The following is a 22052-nucleotide window of genomic DNA, read 5'->3' on the forward strand; positions in this document are numbered from 1 at the left end:
ATATAGCTGGACAAATGGTGAGTGCCGCATTAAACAGTAAACAATCAAATGCATCTAGCAAATGTTAAATCAGTTGGGAAACCAAATATTGCGCAGATCCCAATAATCTCCATGATAGATTTGACATTCCGGTGTCCGGGTAACCAGGGTTTTGTTGTATATGTTGTGTTTTAGATAAAACAACAACAAACAGACAAACAAACAACAGACGGCGTGAGCATACTTTTATTTCATTGCATAAATGTACTATAAAAGCGACTGCTCTTGTATAAATATAGTTTATATATATTTCGATAGCATACAACCAGTTTCTGTTCGACACCACAAACTGAGAAACCGCTACTTCTCGTCGCCTACACTACGTTGATTCGCACAGTGAACGTTCTTAAACTACCCATATCAAGCAGCATGCCATTTCTTATTTAATTTCTGTTAAAAGTGTCAAACATGCTTTGAAGAAGCATATATTACGATAAACACAATCCTTGCAGGAATAACAAATTTCAGATCTAACCATCTACAAATTAGTCAGCTATTACGACTGCCGACAGCTGTGACTGCCAAGCTGGTTGTACACTTGGTTCGGCCTAGTAAAGTCACATTTGGCGGTCGCGCATTTGGCAACCAGAACTTGAATATAGGCTTGTCACCGGAAATGTGGTACCGGAAGTAAGCTGGGCCCCGTCTCTCATATCGCAAACTGGCGCACGCAAAGGGAGGCGAGAACCAGCTTAGTGCCGGAAGTAGCGAATCCAGGCCTTATATTAATGATTTATATAGTGACTGACCAGGGGACTGGTGTCCAGTATGTCGACATACTTGAGGTCAAAGGATTGCCCTGAGGTGAAGGTACAAAGCAAGTTTATATTTTGCAGTGTTTAAAGAATTCTTCACGCCTCTGGTTATTTGAAAATAAATATCACATAACTTTATATAAAACAAATCAATGTCAACAATGCGTTTAATTAACTTTGAATACAACAAAGCTCAACTTTAGCTCAGCAAAATACTAACAGTACATCTCGTCTACTTCATTAAAACAAATTCATTATCGAGGGGACCGATTTTGAATGTGTTTGTGCCATTTCTATTCTTTGAGGATATGCAAAAAAACGATTATAGCATCATAACATTATTATCAGTTTTTGAAACACGGTGTGAGGAGTTGGGCGGGTGTATCAAGTTCCCATATCTGTATCCGCAACACAGTAGAAGGAACATCACAACGGGGCGCACCTGAATTGCGCTTCACACAAGAGGGGAATCGAACCCTGTCCTTTGGTCTGACGAGCAAACACATTAATTCCAACGCAGAGGAAGGTTATATACAATACACATGTGTTCACATATCTTGCATACATCTTGTATCCCTCATTGGGTACAAAATGTATTTTATACAAATACGATATGTATCATATCATCCATTACAAGGCCATAGTATGGATAAATTTGGCTGTATTAAATATAGAAGCGAGTGAATTGCGATCCTGGCCCTACTGATATCCAGTAATATCACGGGGTCACAGGGTAGGGTATAGGGATGGGGTATAGGGTTGGGTGTTACAGCATTGTTTCCTTGTTGGAAATAGAACCTAGGCATTCATCCCGACGAACGATGCTGGAGTGGGCTTTAACACCGCCATGTTAACTGTAGAAACCAATACGCAATCAAATATGCACGTAACCACGAAACATAGTGTCCCACAAGATGGCGCAGAGATACGTACAGCGTACCTCAGATCGACCAACTTCCCCAAGTCGCTATTATTCAGGTAGTTATAACTGTATTTCTGTTTGTAGAACTGCTCAAATTCTATCAAGAAACCAGTTCTCAGTTTGTTTCATTCTGGGAACATCAAGATAGTAATGAGCTTCACAACATAATCAATAGGATTTTCAACTAAAGATATTCATTAACTTCAACCAAGATATGAATTCTGAGTTTGTTCCAAATTGAGAACATCAAGAATTGTTTCCGTGGGTAATGAGGTATATGTGCACGGTCAAACATTAACAATACGATATTCAACTAAAGATATTAATAACATTCTTTCAAGAAACCAGTTTTCATTTTGTTCCACATTGAGAACATCAAGAATGGGCTCCGATAGTAATGAGGTTTGAGTGCACGGACAACAACCAACCTTATCCTTCCACAGTTACGATTCCCCAAAAGAACTTTCGATGATTCCTTAAGTTCATTGAATTGTCTCTGTGTGTGTTTTTGGATTGTCTCGACAGAACCGGGCAACTTCCGGAGCTTGTTGATGTTGGCAACGCACAGCTTCATCACTTCCGGTTCATCAGTGGTGCTGATGTTGGACTTGGAGATATCCCTCCTCAAGCTCTGTTCATCGTCAAGCACCACTTGGATTGTGTTCTTCACCTTCGGAGCCTTCTCTAGAATACTTCTGGTGAGTTTGTTTGCTTTGTTGAAAAGTTCTAGAGCTTCCAGAGTGTCCTCAGCCGGTCCTTTACACAGTCTTGACACCTCCAGTCGGTCATACTCAACAGTGATGCTGAACCGGGTCCGAGACGCGGTCAGGGTAGCGGCACCTGAAGATAAATACATATCATTGAGTGAGAGTGAGTGAGTATGGTTTTACGCCGCTTTTAGCAATATTCCAGCGGAGGACATCATAAATAGGCTTCACGCATTGTACCCATGTGGGAAATTAAACCTGGATCTTCGGCGCGACAAGCCAACGCTTTAACCACTAGGCTACCCCACCGCCCCGTGGATACATATCAATGCATTTCTACGTTTTACCGTTTGATGTCATAGCTCTGTAGCTACCTGTTGTCTCCAAATCAGAACGATGAATTGCAAATTATCTCAAAATCAGAAATAGTCCGGTAAATGTGAATACAGTACATGCGATGGACCCAACAATGTTTTATACCTATCGCTGGAAAACGCTGTTCATGAAACTATCACGCCGAACGCTAGTCAGGGTAACAATAAGTACCATAGTGTACGTTATGTCTTATTGCATCAGGGTCAACTAGAGGCGTCTGGAGCAGTTATGAACATGGCATCAAAGGTAAACGAATGCAAGTCAATATTGACTGGAATCCTGTAAGATGTGAATAATGATAATCATCATCACTTGTTGTTGTTGTTGTTGTTGTTGTTGTTGTTATCCGTCATTAACTTACCACAGCGTTTGCGTAACAGCTTCAGGCATTCCGCCAATACCGGGATGCCTCTCGTCTCATACTCAAACACTGCTTTGAAGTCGTGGATGGTGTCCTTCAGTGTGTTGAAGCTCTCAAGCAGGTCGTTGTACAACTTGCTGTGGTCCTGGAACGTCAGAGTCGAGAAAAGATGAACGTTACGTACAAAAAACAATGTATACATGGGAAGTGAGTGAGTATGGTTTTATGTCGCTTTTAGCAACATTCCATCAATATCAAGCCGGGGACACCAGGAATGGGCTTCACACATTGTACCCATGTGGGGATTCGAACTCGAGCCTTCATCGTGACGAACGGACGCTTTAACCACTATGCTACCCCACAAGAAAAAAAACAAACTAAGAAACGACTAAACAAAACAAGCATGAATTGCTGAAGACCAGCTGTTAGCCGAATCAGGTTTGGTCATGATGCAAATCACTGGGTTGTCCTGTCCAGATTCTATTTTTTCTAGACAGCTGTCATATAGCTGGAATATTGCCCAGTGTGGCGTTTAACAATAGACGAACAGATCTCTGAAGACCAGGTGTTACCCGAATCAGGTATGGTCATCTTGCCAATCACTGGATTGTCCGGTCCAGACTCGAGTATTTCCAGACAGCTGTCATATAGCATTATGCAAAACATGCATGGATGCTGAAGACCAGTTGTTACTCGCATCGGGTCGATCCATAAAGTCGTGCCTTTCGAGAAGAATACACAACTTGGGATAAATTGTAACCCTGAACCCAACCCATAGTGAGTGAGTGAGGGAGTGAGTTTGGTTTTACGCCGCTTTTAGCAATATCCCAGCAATATCACGGCGGGGAACACCAGAAATGGGCTTCACACTTTGTATCCATGCGGAAAATCGAACCCGAGCCTTCGGCGTGACGAGCGAACGCTTTAACCACTAGGCTGCCCCACCTATCCGCCCAACCCATAGAGTTGGAGGCAAGGGGTTGATGGACATTACGCACTCCTCCAACTTCGCGATTGGTTTGGACCCGTGAAGATCTGGGATAGAATTGGTCTTCAGTAACCCATGCTGTAAGACTAACGGGATCGGGTGGTCAGGTTGGCTGACTTGTTTGACACATGTCATCGTATCCCAATTGCGTAGATCGATGCTCAAGATGTTGATCACTGGATTGTCTGGTGCAGACTCGATCAATTACGGACCGCTGCCATATAGCTGGAATATTGCTGAGTGCGGCGTTAAAGAACAATCAATCAATCAATCAATCAATCAATCGCAATTAGTTCATGACCTAATCATGACCTTCATTTCACCAGTGCTCTTTCACCACGCTTTTAAACATCTGTTAAATTCTTCTCATAAACCATCGGAACAATGACGTTTAAATCTTCTCAACGCATATCCCAAGTTTGACATGTCAGTATGAACGAATTAATGAGAGCATGTTTAGAAACGGACATTCTGTGTACCAATCATCCTCTTCGCGTTATGTCATCAAAATATGTTTAAACAAAACTATTGGGAAAATACTTCAAGGTCCTTCCTTGTCAAACTACCAATATCTGTGTTCTTTTCATGACAAATATTATGCTCTTGTACATGTGGTTTCAATCTTCAGTACAGTCTCAAGGTATTATCAGGCCTTGACGAGTTGCCATGCCTTAGATCAAGATGACATTCATATTGATATCCTTGACATTTAAACATCAAACTTGTCAATCAGCCCTAAGAAGTCAAAATCACATTATAATTGGGAAAGTCTGGAAAGCTTTTTAACATTATTTTGAAATTGTATTAAAAAAAAGAGAGTGCTTGTCAATAAAATGACATTTCTTTCCCGGGTCAAACTGTGTGTTCTTTAGGAACTGCAATTACTTCAGGCCAGGAATTCCATGATCTTGTCGTAAGTATTTTTGTCAGTCTTTTGACTTGTATGGATTGCCGTCAACCTGGCTGACATGCAGGTAGGAAGCACTTCAGACTATCCCTGGCTGAAAAAGCCTCCTTCTTTAAGAGTTGGAACATATGCACCAAAGCGGTAAGGGGAAATGATACCATCCTTAATGTTTCAAATCGATAAACATTGCATGCAATTTGTAACGAGCTGTTGATGAGCATTGCCAAGGACACACAATGGTTTTGTTCTGACACAAGCCATCTGGCGTTGATTTCGTTTTTATGTTTACAGATTCGGTTCATTTTCGTAGGACTACGACCATAGGTGAGTGAGTGAGTTGGATTAAACACGGCTTTGAACAGGATTTCAGCTATAACAGGGCTTGTCGGCTTACTGTGAGTGATTGAGTTTAGTTTTACGCCGCTTTTAGTGACATTCCAGCAATATCACGGCGGGGGACACCAGAAAATGGGCTTCACACATTGTACCCTAAGGTAAATCGAACCCGGGTCTTCGGTGTTCGAGCGGACGCTTTAACCACTAGGCTACCCCATCAGTCCCAGCTTACTGTGAAAGGAAAGTGCGAATTGACGGATGGTTATGGTGTGGAAACCTAGACAAAAAACCATGGCAACCCGGGATTCGAACCCCGATTATAAGATTTCTGGCGAACCAAAGGGACACAACTCTGGATTGCAACTGGGCCACGTGGGTCCCTGAGACTATTAAAGTTGACAAATTGAATAAAAAAATTCCGGGATTTTGCGGAATGTAAATTTTGTTTGCCTATGGTATCAAGCCGGTTTGGGGGCGGTGGGGTAGCCAAGTGGTTAAAGCGTTCGCTCGTGACGCCAAATACCCGGGTTGGATTCCCCACATGGGTACGAGGCGTGAAGCCAATTTCTGATGTCCCCCCACCGTGATATTGCTACTAGTGGCGTAAACCTAAACTCACTCACTCACTCAAGTGCCAGAAAATTGAGATATCATCCAGTTAACGTGGATACCCCCCACCCACCTACCCAAACACACCACCGCCACCCCTCCCAAGACACAATATACAGACTCCGAACCGCTCAGACCATGATTTGTCGGATGTCAGGCAAGGCAACAAAAAGTACCATCTTTTAACGTATTTTGGTATTGCGCGGACTGGAAACAAACCATTGATCTTTCCATTCTCCAGCCAGACGTCTGAAGTGGTGGTGAAAGTGTTCAGATAAAGATCTCAAGAGTAGTCAGGCAGCAACAGCTTTTAATGATCTACTACGGTAGGTGGCACCATTTGGTAGTCCTAATTAGGTTGACACGGAAGCAAAGCAATAAGACATTCACAATGGCGAGCTTTTGCAGTAGCGACTTTGGTATCCGTCGAGTACACTGACAAATCCTGTGAAGTTCAATGTCATGCCATGCGTCACTTTGACAAATCCTGGACCAGTGAAGATCCGGGTTAAAATTGATCTTCAGTAACCCATGCTTTTCGTAAGAGGCGACTAACGGGATCGGGTGGTCAGGCTCGCTGACTGGGTTGACAGATGTCATCGTATCCCAATTGCGCAGATCGCCGTTCATGCTGTTGATCCCTGGATTGTCTGGTCCAGACTCGATTATTTACAGACCGCCGCCATATAGCTGGAATATGGCGGAGGTCGACGTTAAATAACAAATAAACGTAGATAGAATACAAGTGTTGAGGCCTTAATGAGCCAGAGAGCAATCCTTGTTTCCAGCAAGGATGCTTTGAAATATACCAGGTAACCTGGACATAATTCTTGCTTGTGAGGTTGTTCTCATAATTATGAGGTGAGGTGAGGTGAAATTGGGTTTTACGTCGTGCTTGAGAATATTTCGCTCATATGACGACGTGCATGCGTGTGTATGTGTATGTGCGGCTGCTTGTACTAGCCCAGACTTAAGCTGGTTTTATAGTGCTAGCCCACTGAGATACCATGCCGCAGTGAAGCATGAATACCCCACTCAGACACATTATACTGACTCCGAGCCGACCAGTCCTTGTTGTACCCAATAATGCCGAGTGCCAGACAGGGACCAACAAGTACCATATGTTAACGTCTTTTGGTATGACGCGGTCGGGGATCGAACCCGCGACCTTCCGCTCTCCAGGCGGACGCTCTAACCACTACACCACGGAGGCGGTCTCATAATTATGAGAAAATTACCCCTAAGGAATATAGTAAGTGCAATATGACTTCGGGTGGCGACAGAAATAGGCTTCAGACACATCCCTACTTGGGATTAGACGTAAATATAAGGATTATCTGTTTGTACTCTGTCCCTTATCGGTACCGGAAATAATGCTTCAATCTTTATGAAGGTGGATGTGACAGTAGGAGTATAATTTGTACGTTAATTCTATGTTAACCATGTATTATATTCAAAACAGGTGACTGCACAATTATATCTAAATCTTCAAAGTAAACACAACCTTTTAATCATGAAAGACTAACATATTACATTGTTTAAATATTTGTCACATGATCATAACGGGTCCGGGTTTTGAGACGGGTACCCGGGTCCAACTTATTACCCATCCGTCCCGGGTATCCGGTTTACCCGTCCCAGCCCTAGTTTCTCGACAGCATAAAGCAAACGGAAAAATATGTAACCTTGGGGTCATTTACATATTCAAATATAAAGGTCACGTCGGTACTACTTTCAGTGTCTACAAACAAACATGGCGGCGCTGTCCGAAATGAGTATTGGGACACTCAGTTAACCAGTCCTAATACCTGTGTCTGGGAATATTTTGGAGACACAAATTGCAAAGCAATTTACTGAAAACAAAAGCAGGATTATTTTATTACACATGTGCGTGCAGACCTCTTCCGTCTGGGGTTTCTTTCCTGAATCTATAATGGTAGGATTTGGTCATAATATTTCCTAAATAACAGTTTGTTTCATCTTTTTGTTGCATCTGACAATTAACACAGACTGCGAACAATCCCTAAATTACTCCAACGGAGGATGGATGGATTGTTAATGATATATGATGGCAACTGTCAAGATACTTTTGTGGTGGTCGTTTGGCCACTGTCTGTAGTTTCAAATTGAATTATATGGACTTTTACTGTTCTACTGGCTATGCACTGACCATGTGGCGTGATGTTACTGCGCATGTTCCAAAAACTGTTTGTACTATTTGTAAAACGTTCTTTTGCGGCAGAATTTTAAGAAATTAAGGCTCGGTAACTAATGTCTAAACCTAATACAGAATATTTACTGTCCCAAAACACTGTTGCATGATAACTTCTTTCAATTCACTGTATTCTCTCTTCGTTATGTCTATTAGGAACAATGGGGCGGTGGGGTAGCCTAGTGGTCAAAGCGTTCGCTCACGCCGAAGACCCGGGTTCGTTTCTACACATGAGTACACTGTGTGAAGCCCATTTCTGGTGTTCCCCGCCGTGATATTGCTGGAATAGTGCTAAAAGCGGCGTAAAACTAAACTCACTCACTCACTATTAGGAACAAAACAAATAGCACATTGGGTTTTTTTAAAGATAAATATATATATCATTGTAAACCAAAAGTCCCTGCGTTCTTTAATCTGATTGGTTGAAAAACGTGATCAAATGGTATTTGATTCCCGGAAATTCTATGCGTATTAATACATACAAACATCGCTCACACCATCGTATTGTTACGTCGTCAGCTTTGATGACGTCATTAAAATCATATTGCGGCGTAAAGTCCGAATGACGTCACAAATGAGCAGTTCCAGATGCTACCATGGGAGACAGCCGAAACGGCCGGCTGATGACATTTCACTGCTGTACCCGTACTCGATGTCAATGAGAGCAGACACAAAAAAAGTGTGTGGACCTTTTGGTTTACTTTTGTGTTTACAATGTCGATAAACATCATGTGTTGGCCAATTTCCGGGTGTTATTGAGTATTTGAAGCACGGGAATATTTCATTTGAAACCTCCGGCTGACGCCGTCGGTTCCAAATGAATTCCCGTGCTTCAAATACTCAATAATACTCTCCCTTAGAGGTAAATGTTCCAGTTTTCATGTCTTTATTAAAACAACGACTGCAAGATAAATTCATTACGTATTGGTACCAGGAGATGAGGACATCTACTACTTATATGTTATTCAAACAATTTAAGGGAAATTTGGCTTTGAAAGATATTTAGTTAATGTTTGAAATTGTACCCACAGGTCTGCATTATGTAAATTAAGATTATCACCTCATACATTATTAATTTGAACTGGTAGACATGGTAGTAATAAACATTTGTACTAACTATAATCTTAATGACATAGAAGACGAATTTCACTTTTTACTCAAATGTCCATCGTACACTAACCTAAGATCTATTCATTTAAAGAAATATTATTGTAAGAATTATTCAGTTAATAAATGTATACAGTTATTATCATCAGAAAATATTAATACTCAACGCTCTCTAGGCAGATATGTGTATGAGGCATTCCGTGTAAGAAACAACTTTTAACTTATTAATAATGTCATCCTCACCATCCAACATAAATATTATCTATATTGTATTGTATGTATGGCCAGAGGCCCATGTGGCTTGCGTTAATATAATCTGTCCGTCTGTCTGTTAACGACCCTTCCCCTGAGAGGCCCCTGAACACTTCAGTGTTCTCACACTGGCCTCTCTTTATCCAATCAGCTTAATTACCAACAGGACTAATAACCGAGGCGTGATACTTTGAAAGAGCTCTGAATACCATGAAGAAAAAGTGTTTTACGATACATGTACATTATTCATGTCCATGGCTTTACATGACGACAACAACGCTACGCTACTGTGCCATTCTTGTTTTCCTTCTTGCTATAACTGAACCCCTCCATCAGAATATCAAGTCCATTTTGTCTACCAGGAACAATCTCTCCCTTCAGAGCCATGGCTGATATGACCAACAGTTAGTTATTTGGAAAGTTGAAAAATCTCCAAAGCCTGGACTGCACAAGCAAGTGAATGATATCATGAGCAAAGATCTACGCCAAGGGAGACAATTACACACAATCAGCCGGTTAACATAAGAACTCGATCTTAATCTTAATTCGCTCATTGTTACCTCATTCATACATGTATTTATTAACATGGATTAAACCGTTTTGATTGAAACATGTCTTGATCTTACCTGAAACGTCTTGTCTAAAGCAGGTAAAGGCAGCTTGGCACATTGAACGATTGCTAATTCTTCAACGGATGTCACTGGAGAAGAAAATAAGTGTCATCACATAACAGTTTTCGGATAATATTGAAGTGAATGGTGTTCTACGCAATATGAACATATGTGTAAAAAGACTGACTGACTGACTGAGTTTGGTTTTACGCCGCTTTTAGCAATATTCCAGCAACATCACGGCGGGGGACACCAAAAATGGGCTTCACACACTGTGCCCATGTGGGGATTCGAACCCGGGTCTTCGGCGTGACGAGCCAACGCTTTAACCATTAGGCTACCCCACCGCCCCTATGTGTAAAAAGAGAGTAGGGTTGGTGTGACATGTGAGAGAGTGATATAAATCAGCTGACTCATGCTGCCGGGGTAGGTGAGTGAGTGGGTGAGTCTGTTTTCATGCCGCTTTTAGCAATATTCATATCTTACTTTATTGTAAAGCCTACCTAGATATAAGGAATATTTTTCTGGATAAATACCTGAAACATCCTCTATTATAACAAAGTTTCGTCAACATAACATCTTCAACGAACATAAATGTTATAAATAATGTATGCCTATTTTCACAAAATGTTGGGAAATAGAAACTTCTGATGTGTTTTTTTCTGTAAAACGCATGTAACTTCATGCAAAATATATATCTATGAATGTATTTTGGGCCAATGGCCTATTTCTGAATAAAATGTATGTCTGTCTGTTTGTTTAGCAATATTCCAGCAATATCACTGCGGGGGGCACCAGAAGTGGGCTTCACACACTGTACCCATGTAGAGAATCGAACCCGGGTCTTCGGGCGCTTTGATGACTCCCAATCATTATTTGTTTGTTTGTTTGTTTGTTTAACGCCGCACCCAGCAATAGTCCAGCTATATGGCGGCGGTCTGTAAATAATCGAGTCTGGACCAGACAATCCAGTGGTCAACAGCATCGATATGCACAAATGACATACAATGACATGTGTCAACCAAGTCAGCGAGCCTGACCACCCGATATCCCGTTAGTCGGCTCTTACAACAAGCATGGGTTGCCAAGACCAATGCTAACCAGGGTCTACACGCGTGGACAATCGGAACCAGTGTTTTACAAAGACCTACGACTGTCGCTATGTGGAAGAGGACCTATACAAAAGATTCGTCTCGGACACGTCAACGTGGCTATCAGCAAATCTCTCATAAATAGATTGATTTAGTATCGGCTATCGGAGAGAAGTGAGAGACTGGATGTACCGGATATAACCCCATACAGGAGTGAGTGAGTTTAGCTTTACGCCGCACTTAGCAATATTCCAGCTATATGGCGGCGGTCTGTACATAATAGAGTCTGGACCAGACAATCCAGTGATCAACAGCATGAGCATCGATCTGTGCAAATGGGATACGATGACATGTCATCCAAGTCAGCGCGCGACCCGTTCGTCGTCTCTTACGACAAGCATGGGTTACTGACAACTCGAATCTTCAGGGGTCTAAATCCTTACAGGAATGAAGACATTAGCTAGGATCCGATCTGATCGGAATTGTTGAACATAACACAGACAACAACGATGAATCTACAGCAGACATTTGGTAATCACTAAATCAGGAAGAAAATGACGTCATGTCAGAAAATGAGAAAGTGTGTCCCTTTGTACACGTAATCTGCAATTTACGACGGAACCATCTCCTCTCTGAAATACAGGAAGACATTAAGCCCTGCTTATTTGCCCGGAAATGAAACTACACATCAGTTAGAAAGATTGACAGTTTGAAATTGAACAAACATGAAAAAGATGTCTCATGAAAGGTTTTAACGAAGTTCAGAAGGGAACATTTAGAATTACTCCAAGCTATTGGAAAAGAAAGCCATTACACGCAGGTGTCTAAGACTGGTTGAATGTCATCCAGGCGGAAATTTAAACTCGGCTCCGTCTTTACATTACAGCACTCTTTGAAACCTATTTCCGGAACTCGTGAGATTGACACAAACCTGCTCGTTAACCGCTGATGGTTGTGGAAATTGACAAAGGCATCTTCATACGCTAAAAGTTTTAAGAAGGGTTTATTTTCAAACAATCGATATCATGTATAACTCCTGTTAATAGTTGCACGCAGCAATCTACCGTTTCTTAACTACTCGTATAAAAAAAACCCAGTAATACTCACAAAACTCTTTCCTCGGAGGTCGGTTCTGTCTGGCTGACTGGCCGTTGTTGTTGCTGTTGTTGGGTGGCGAAGTTGTACCCGACAGCAATGGCGTCTTTGCTGATGCTTCAGACTTCTGGGTGAAAAAAAATGAGACATGACAGACTTCGTGGTTTGTTTTTCGTGTGTGAAGGCATACACGGTTTTGAAAAGAGGGTTATGATATTTCTGTTGGTACAACGCTAACGCAATGTGGCCCTTAGGTACCCCATTAAGTGACAATTTGGGGCGTTATGGACAACATTGGGGCGCATGGGGCGATATGGCTTAAGAAATATGTGACATTGCAGCCATAGCATTGTCATCATATTGTTATTTATTACCCACGAGGTCAACGTATGGGTAGTTGCATACTAATCTCGTACGTCACACGCGTGTCGTATCGCGTTGACCTGTGTCGTAACGACTTGACCTGAGATTCTAACGATTTGATTGGATAACCGATGACCTCTCAATTAGGTCACATTCTGACGTAACTATTTTTTCATTCTTAACAAACACGTGAATTCATTCATTCTACAACTTAAATGCATTGTGAGGATGTAAACATTGCGAACGTTGCCGTGTCGCTGTTTAATTGTGAGTCGAACTGAGACATTATATCCGTCGAAAAACATAAACGCAATGTTTCCACCAGTGATGTTAGCCGAATGAAGCAACTGGAAACCAAGAAACGAGGTGCTACGGAGTAGTTTACTGTAAGAGGCTGTACGAGGCGATGACAACTGACATGCATCGTGACGTCGGTTACCAAGGCAGTGACGTCATTACAGTGTGACGTCATGCAAATATTGTACTACAGTACAAAACTCTTCCGCAACCTCTTTATGAAACCGGTTTCGGTTTGAAACCAAAAACATAACAAAAATACGCTATTTTGTCAATTTAATGCATGTAAGACGTGGGTAATAAATAAAATACTCCACACGCGGTCTCATCACATACGAATTATACGAAACTCGAGACCTTCCTATGCTATCTGAACTCGCTTTCGCTCGGTCAGATACCATAGGAAGGACACTCGTTTCGTATAATTTGTATGTAATGAGACCTCGTGTAGTATTCTTTATATATACTTTGTATTATTAGCATTATGTTTGACAGATTAAAATAAATGCAGCAGAGAGAGGTTGGGTGGTCATGGCACAGTGAGTGAGTGAGTGAGTATGGTTTTACGCCGCTTTTTGCAATATTCCAGCAATATCACGGCGGGGGACACCAGAAATGGGCTTCACACATTGTACCCATGTTGGGAATCGAACCCGGGTCTTCCGCGTGACGCGCGAACCACTAGGCTACCTCACCGCCCCTCCTTGCATAGAGAGACTCATCATCAGTTCAGGTACCCTTGCCCCTCCTGCACGCAGCCCAGACAGCGAATGGACTTCGAATCAGGTCGAATCCACTGAGATCATTTCGGAGAATATGGAGACTCCCCAACACTGCAGCCTTCTGCACTACCCAGCGACAGAAGGGCTGTGGTGAACCCGGTGCCTTGAGAACATAAAGTACCAAACCACGGCACCGAAAACAATAGGGAGCCTGACAAGAGTGTTTGTTTGTTGTGGGTTTTTTGTGTGCGTGCGCTTTTGTTTGTTGATAGAAGTGGTCATCAGAGTAGCCCATGCTTGTCGTAAGAGGCGACTAACGGGATCGGGTGGTCAGGCTTGCTGACTTGGTTGAGACATGTCATCGTATCCCATTTGCGTAGATCGATGCTCATGATGTTGATCAGAAGATCGTCTGGTCCAGACTCAATTATTTACAGACAGCTGCCATATAGTCGGAATATTTCTGAGTGCGGCGTTGAAAAAACAACCACACCAAACCAAACCAAAGTTGTTATATCACGGGGGGTTCATACCGTCATACGTGAAACTCCCTATGAGGTGAGGTGAAATTGGGTTTATCGTCGTGTTTGAGAATATTTCGCTCATATGACGACGTGTATGCGTGTGTATGTGTATGTGTGGCTGCTTGTACTAGCCCAGACTGACGCTGGGTTTATAGTGCTAGGCCACTGAGATACCATGCCGCAGTGAAGCATGAATACCCCACTCAGACACATTATACTGACTCCGAGCCGACCAGTCCTTGTTGTACCCACTAATGCCGAGCGCCAGGCAGGGACCAACAAGTACCATATTTTAACGTCTTTTGGTATGACGCGGTCGGGGATCGAACCCGCGACCTTCCGCTCTCTGAGCGGACGCTCTAACCACTACACCACGGAGGCGGTTCGAAACTCCCTATGATGTTATGTGTTCACTTGCTGACTTGGTGAATGCATGTCACTGAATTCCCGTCCCTGATATCGGAAAATATCTGTTTTATCTGATAGGCAGTTTGTACTTACACGTCGGAGACATTCGAGATAAATATTCATCCGAAATGAACTAACATGACATAAAAACATATAAGCTAAAAAAACATTTGGCATGATACATGTCCGTAACATCAAGGGTCATTAATACCCTATATTGATACCGCTTGCTACTCACACCGATGACGCACCGTATACACTAGAAAGGCCGCGAACATATCAGCGTGTTTCGTGTGACCTATATGTCGAACTGTGGCCTTGTTCTTCAACGGTCGGCAAGGGAAAGCCAAAACGGGACTTCGTCATATTTTATGACCGCTTCATTGACTCATATCTCTCCGGGCAATGTTTGTTTTGTATTTCTGTGTTTCTCATCGTCCGACAGCTATAATGTAGCCGCCGACCCTTAAAAGTGGGGTTTTTTCGAACTCAGGACCTACCTACTGCTCACTCAACAGCTTCATTCCTGTGTCAGGAGGGAGGAATGCTGTAGGTATAGTGAGTGAGTTGGGTTTTACGTCGCTTTTAGCAATATTCCAGCAATATCAAGGCGGGGGACACCAGAAATGGGCTTCACATATTGTGCCCATGTGGGGAATCGAACCCGGGCCTTCGGCGTTACGAGCGAACGCTTTAACCACTGGACTACCCAGATGTTTTTGTCTGTGTCTTTGTCTGACGTAGATATTATAATAAACAAGTATTTATCTTTTTATAAAACGACCGACCGACCAAACTTTAGATCATAGTGGAATATAAACATCGCTGTCCCTATGAAGACCAACCGCTGTGTGTAGAAACATTTCCCTCTCCAAGCCTACTATGGAGACGTGACCACTGTTCCAGCTAGGTGTATACATGTATTAGCATCAATGTCTTTATTGCTAAAATCGTTGTTTTTATATTATTTTGTCATCGTATAAACACTCCTTTTGAATTTTAACTGCCACTTTATTTTGGTTCAGCCATTATTATCCCTTTCTATTGATTAATGAACTTTAAATACAATTGCTAATCTACAACATTTCCTTTTATACCACACGCGAGTGATCTAACCAGATATAGAACGAATCTTTATCCGTATACCAAACAACCTGTCAATCACACTGAAAGTTGTTCATAAGGTCGGACTGGTATGACTGACTGACTGACTGACTGAGTTTGGTTTTACGCCGCTTTTAGCAATATTCCAGCAACATCACGGCGGGGGACACCAGAAATGGGCTTCACACATTGTACCCATGTGGGGATTGGAACCCGGGTCTTCGGCGTGACGAGCCAACGCTTTAACCACTAGGCTACCCCACCGCCCCTTCGGACTGGTATGATTCAGAATAAGCGCGTTTGTTTACAAACAATAAAAAGTCCGGTCACGTGGTATGCAAATTAGCCTGTGGCAGCAGAGTAATGTCAAGTCATCATTGCGCAATAGTGATCAGGCAGCCCTTAAACTCGTACTTAAAGCCTGTCTAGACAGGATAACCTGCGATTACAAGGTTAACGATAAATGTTCTGTTTTAAATGAATTGTTTGGTGTTCCTAAAAGACATTAATCTATCTCAGAAAAAACCCTAGATCAACAGAACACAAAATCGTATTGATTCAAGCATTCCTCCATATTTTAACAGTATCACTCCATAATGGCTGATACTGTTTCTATAAATAGATTTTCTATCACGATGTATAGTAATAGTATCATTCAACTAAAAAGTAGATTAAATAATTGTTCAGATAGTTCGTGAATATACTGCTGACTGAGTTTAGTTTTACGCCGCTTTTAGCAATATTCCAGCAACATCACGGCGGGGGACACCAGAAATAGGCTTCACACAATGTACCCATGTGGGGATTCGAACCCGGGTCTTCGGCGTGACGAGCCAACGCTTTAACCACTAGGCTACCCCACCGCCCCTTCGTGAATATAAGTGCTATATAAGTGTTTTCTATACATCACTCTCATTCAAGGGATATCTGATCCTCTGATTTTATATAATGGTGACTTATGAAAGGCAAAGGTTGTGGAACATAAGGAGAAGCAGAAAATATACGCTGAAATATCTGTATCCACCCACAAATTTAGGTGAAGGACATTTAAGAGTACACGAGTACCGATGGCCAAATTTTAAAGCAATCTGACAAACACACAGATTTCCACTGATAGACACGGGGGCGGCGTGGTAGCATAGTGGTTAAAGCGTTCGCTCGTCACGCCGAAGATCCGGGTTTGACTCCCCACAAGGGAACATTGTTTGAAGTGAATTTCTGGTGTTCCCTGTCGTGATATTGCTGGAATATTGCTAAATGTGGCGTAAACAACAGCTACCTCTTTATGATAGACACGGATAGAACATCCTCTAATATCAAGGGTATGATATCTCTGTTCTAGTATGATACAGTTTTATTAAGGTTATTTGGCTTACTCCGAAACGATGCATTGAGCTCTTTGTATGAAGCTTTAAACAGACGGGCATTGTTTTGGAGGAAGGCGTTGAAATGGGGTTGAAAATCGCGCTCATGATTATTACGCTAATATAGCGACGGCTACAAGCGCTTTCGTGCGTGTGTGCATGCGTGTGTGCGTGCGTGCATGCGTGTGTGTACTAGTCTGGGCTAACACCGGTGTCATATTGCTAACCCACTGAGATACACGCCCCATCGTGGTTACCCCCAAAAGACACAGTTTACCCACTCCGAGATTTTTGTTTTGTTTGTTGTTTAACGCCGCACTGCATTCCAGATGGTGGTCTTTAAATAATAGTGTTTGGACCAGACAATCCAGTGATCAATATCATGAGCATCTATCTGCGTAATTGGGATACGGTCTGTAAATAATCGAGTCTGGTGTCTCCGAGAGGACCACTCTTTGTATTGCTCCTCTAAAGCCGAGTACCAGACAGGCTCACAAGGGCGGTCTGTAACGTCTCTTGCATGACGCGGTCAGGGATCGAACCACGCTTCCGGTATTTAGCTCGTCACGCTGAAGGGCGTTGTTGTTTCCCATTTACGATGACTTGTTCTAACCCGGCAACTATGTGTGTACACTGTCGCAAATATCAGGGGTGGAAATAACTTTAAAATTGCTAGTGTACTCCGGTACAGTGGCACATGTAAAATCACTTGCCCTGATAATTTTTCTACTATACCGGCCGTTTTCTTGTTGATTTTTTAAAATAAACAATATAATTAATATTGGAAAGTCAACTGGACACCGGTACAGTGTGATATACAAATTTGCTTGCCCAACAGAAAAAAACACTGGACTCGGGCGTCGGGCAATGGGTTATTTCCACCCCTGAAATATACCACGCAACAAAAGTTAAAGAACTTGATTATTCCATATGAGTGTTTTACATCACTTGGATTTTAGACTGCTTTTAGCAATATTCCAGCAATATCACGGAGGGGGACACCAGGTATGGGCTTGACATATTGTACCCATGTAGGGAATCGAACCTGGGTGTTCGGGGCGATGAGCGAACGCTTTAACCACTAGGCTACCCCAACGCCCCCCAAGGAGATGGGAGAATGTAGACATTCCACCTGGGAGGCAGGTTTTCGTGTACGTTTGGTGTTTAACGTTATCTAAGCTCAGAAATATTTCAGCTGCATGTATGGTTCAATAATATGGTTCAAAGACTGCGAGACATATTTAGGAGTAACTCGAACAAGGAATCAGGACGGGGAACACAGAGCTTCGTGCATTTACAGATTTGTGGAATAGATCTCAGATATCGGCGTGACAAATCAGCGCATTTACCATTCAGCCACCGGACAGCTCCTTACAGTGACATTAACACGATTTCAGTGGTTGTGAGAGAGTATGGTTTTACGCCGCTTCCTTGGCAATATTCCATCAATATCATGGCAGGGACAGTAGAAATTGGCTTAATACACTGTACCCATGTGGGGAAGCAAACCACGTCTTCCACGTGAATAGCGAACGCTTTATTCACCGACGCGAATAGCGAACGCTTTCATCACCGAGCTACCCAACAGCCGTATTTCAGTGGTAGAGTGGCAACATTATTATGTGCAGGGCTCCAGATAAGGGCCGTATCGGCGTATGTACGGATAAAAAATTTGCACGATACGGTAGGAAATAAGTTATAAAACGTAGCAGATACGCACCACGGCAATGGTGTACGGTCTTAGAATCATTTACAGACGTATTTATCTGAAAAAGTATTGTTTTATTGTTTATTGACCTGTTTACATAGGGCTCGATTTAAGAGATGTTAACTTACTTGCACTGGGTGCAACCTAAGACTAGCAATGTTGTGGTGCATATATAGAAACGAAACACAAGATTACCTGGTGATAGACTCCATTAAATTCAGTGCAAGTTCAGTACTCTAAATGTACTGGCATTAAGGTTTTCTAAATGAGTTTTCGAGTACTCCTATATTGAAAAAATAAGGAGTAGGTACTCCTGATGTTCAAAAGTTATCTGGAGCCCTGCGGCCTAGATTTTCGAAGCTCCCTTAGTTCTAAGATAGTCGAAAGTTAATGTTAATGTATGGCACTTACGACTATCTTAGCGCTAAGAGAGCTTCGAAAATCTAGGCCCTGATGTGTACAACAACAGGATATTCACTGTACATCGCATCTGAACACCTCGTCCGCTTCTGATGACAAATATCACTTCTCTCACGTCACTACAAGAGCAATGTCGCTGTAGTAGGGGTTAACACACACCGGTCACAATCTGGGCCAAGGGATATCACGGACTATAAATCTTGCGGCCATTATACATACAACTTGGAAAGACACGCGAAACAAATACTGTCAGCATTCACTGGGACGCTAAATGTTTGCATGCACGTCTAGGAATAAACTATGCTATTTCTTAAGTAGTGAATGAGTGAGTGAGAGCGTGAGTTTAGTTTTACGCCACACTCAGCAATATTCCAGCTATATGGCGGTCTGTTTACAAATAATCGAGTCTGTACCAGACAATCCAGTGATCAACATCATGAGCATCGATTTGCGCAATTGGGAAAGCACATACTAGTGTTAAGCAAGCACCTAGTCTGAGCCTATATAGATAGTTACTGAACCATGCATATATACTAATCCCTTCCACCCTGCGCTTTCCCTTAATGAAACCATTCTAGATTTTCCTCGGGTTATGAATCACCCAGGCACCTCCCTGCGGCTTCTTTTCAATTAAATAGAATCATTTGTTTCCATCAGAATCAATGTTATTTTCGGGAGTTAATTAACTGTTAGCAGAGACCATATAATCTATAATATGGTCTCTGCTGTTAGTTGGGTCTACTCCCATTTGTGAGAACTCCCAATTGTGAGACTCCCAGTTATGAGACAATGGAGTAGATAATTAACAAAGAAAACACACCATACTCCCCTGTCTGATAGAATGGATTAACACTAGCTAATTACTGATTTGCTATGTAACTGAATCTTGTGGAAGTCTTAATGAAACTTACTAAGATAAATTGATTAACATACTCAGGTAAATGTCTTTAAAAATTGAACATTTTGTGTAGGTAACTTCGTGATCATTTGAAAGAGAAATTCATTTACCTACTCAGATTTACTCCATCTCCGAAACTACAAGATATAGTTTAAGAAATAACTCTGAAATACAAGGAATTTACAGTCGAACTGCCTCTTATGCCAAACCTTTTTACCCGACACTACCCGTTATAACCTGGATACCATTTTGAACGGAAACAAAGAATTTACTCCTTGTGTAAACCAGAAAATAGTTGAATCCGTCCACGATTATATCATCAAGACACAACGCTTCAAATTTTCTCAGGAAAATACTTAAATTAACTCAACAACCTTCTCATGATTGATTTATATTCCTACAATAGCTTGTTAGACACACACAACTGTAACTCTCTAATTATGACTACTTAGAGAATAGTTGTATTTGATGTAATCTGTATATATTTATATGTACTCAAAATATATTATGCAATAGTCAATATCGATGACGTCACATCCTCCATTTCATTTTGTATTTTATGTTGCATGGGAGCGGTGTTAACATAAGCAGTAATGCTTGTTCACCAATCCCAATTCATTTTCATAAATAATAATAAAATATGTTTAAACCAAAATGACTTTCAAACTTCATAATAGTCAATATAAATGTGTTATCATAATTACATATTCTTCTGAATAAATAATATATTTAATGAACTATTTCTTCTGTGTAAATATAATCTTTGATAATCTATTTCATTAATCTACTCATCAATGACTCCTGTGGGTACTCTTCAACAACTGGGCTGATCCCACTTTCATTGTAGGGATGTGGAAACACCACCTATGTGCACTGAACCATTAATTAATGTGTCTCACAACTGGGAGTTCTCACAAATGGGAGGACACCGTTAGTTGAGCAAGCACTGGTTTGACCTGTTATACATGATCCGGCCTTGATCCGATTTATGCTTCACAGCTTAACCATTACATAATAACAGCAAAGTTGAGGTGGATCTGCCTTGTGTTGTGTTGGCAAAAAAACCAACACGTTTTCTAAAACACTTTGATAAACGAACACTGACCGATTTAAAATCTGCACTAACGCATACTTAATAAATTGTACCTCATAAAAATATCGGTTCATATAATACTCACCCGAACCCACGAAATACGGAAACGGGTGTAAACAATAACGAGAGTTAGCTCCCTTGTTCAGTCATTCTCGCCTCACCCGTTACAACTATCGTTAATTTCACAATATCCCCAGCTTAGCATGTAAAACTGTTAAGATGGGTATGCAGATATGTTCTTTGTGTGTCATTTAATAACAGAGGATGTGTAAAAAGATAGTACTTACTAATTCTGGATGTAAACAAGAGCACAAACACCCCATGTTGTCGCGCTGAAGTCTCTCGTCACATGCTTCTCGTGACCCCGGCTTGGTGACCCGTGCCTATGACCCCTTGAAATATTATACTCCTTCCGATAAGGCCCGTGATTTGACTGGTTTTGCACCCCTGCTGTGAACTGTCACTCTAAGTTACGCTGTTCTGTCTCGAAGTCGTCGTCAATGTAGAACCAGGAACTATGAACGACTCTGTTTACGTTTGAGTTCACAAACTGCACGTGACGGTCGACATGACTCGCATTCTGGTTTCCGTACGAAACGAATAGTATGTCGATCACCACCTGTCGCATGTAGAAAAGAATGATTTAGTATATCACCTGTATATTGGTTAAACCATGACAGTGTATGAACAGTAATGAACGCCTTTCACAAATACTAGCATGAATAAACCCAATATACAGTTTTCCATGAAACGTTTAGCCAGCACTATATATATCATCTTTATA

At 41.8% G+C, this 22052-nt stretch overlaps 1 protein-coding gene across 1 annotated transcript; it reads right to left on the minus strand.

The window, feature by feature from the left end:
* Positions 1-210: 210 nt before the first annotated feature.
* On the minus strand, positions 211-21802 carry LOC124264314. The gene is made up of 5 exons (XM_046699061.1): positions 21556-21802; positions 12380-12494; positions 10197-10270; positions 3160-3304; positions 211-2556 (listed from the first exon to the last, which is right to left on the minus strand). Exons 1-5 carry the CDS (start codon positions 21589-21591, stop codon positions 2039-2041), a joined length of 888 nt encoding a protein of 295 aa, XP_046555017.1. The 5' UTR covers positions 21592-21802; the 3' UTR covers positions 211-2038.
* Between the last annotated feature and the right edge of the window lie 250 nt (positions 21803-22052).

Source organism: Haliotis rubra, unplaced genomic scaffold (assembly GCF_003918875.1).
Source record: "Haliotis rubra isolate DU_JTF1 unplaced genomic scaffold, ASM391887v1 Scf92, whole genome shotgun sequence".
Lineage (NCBI taxonomy): Eukaryota > Metazoa > Mollusca > Gastropoda > Lepetellida > Haliotidae > Haliotis > Haliotis rubra.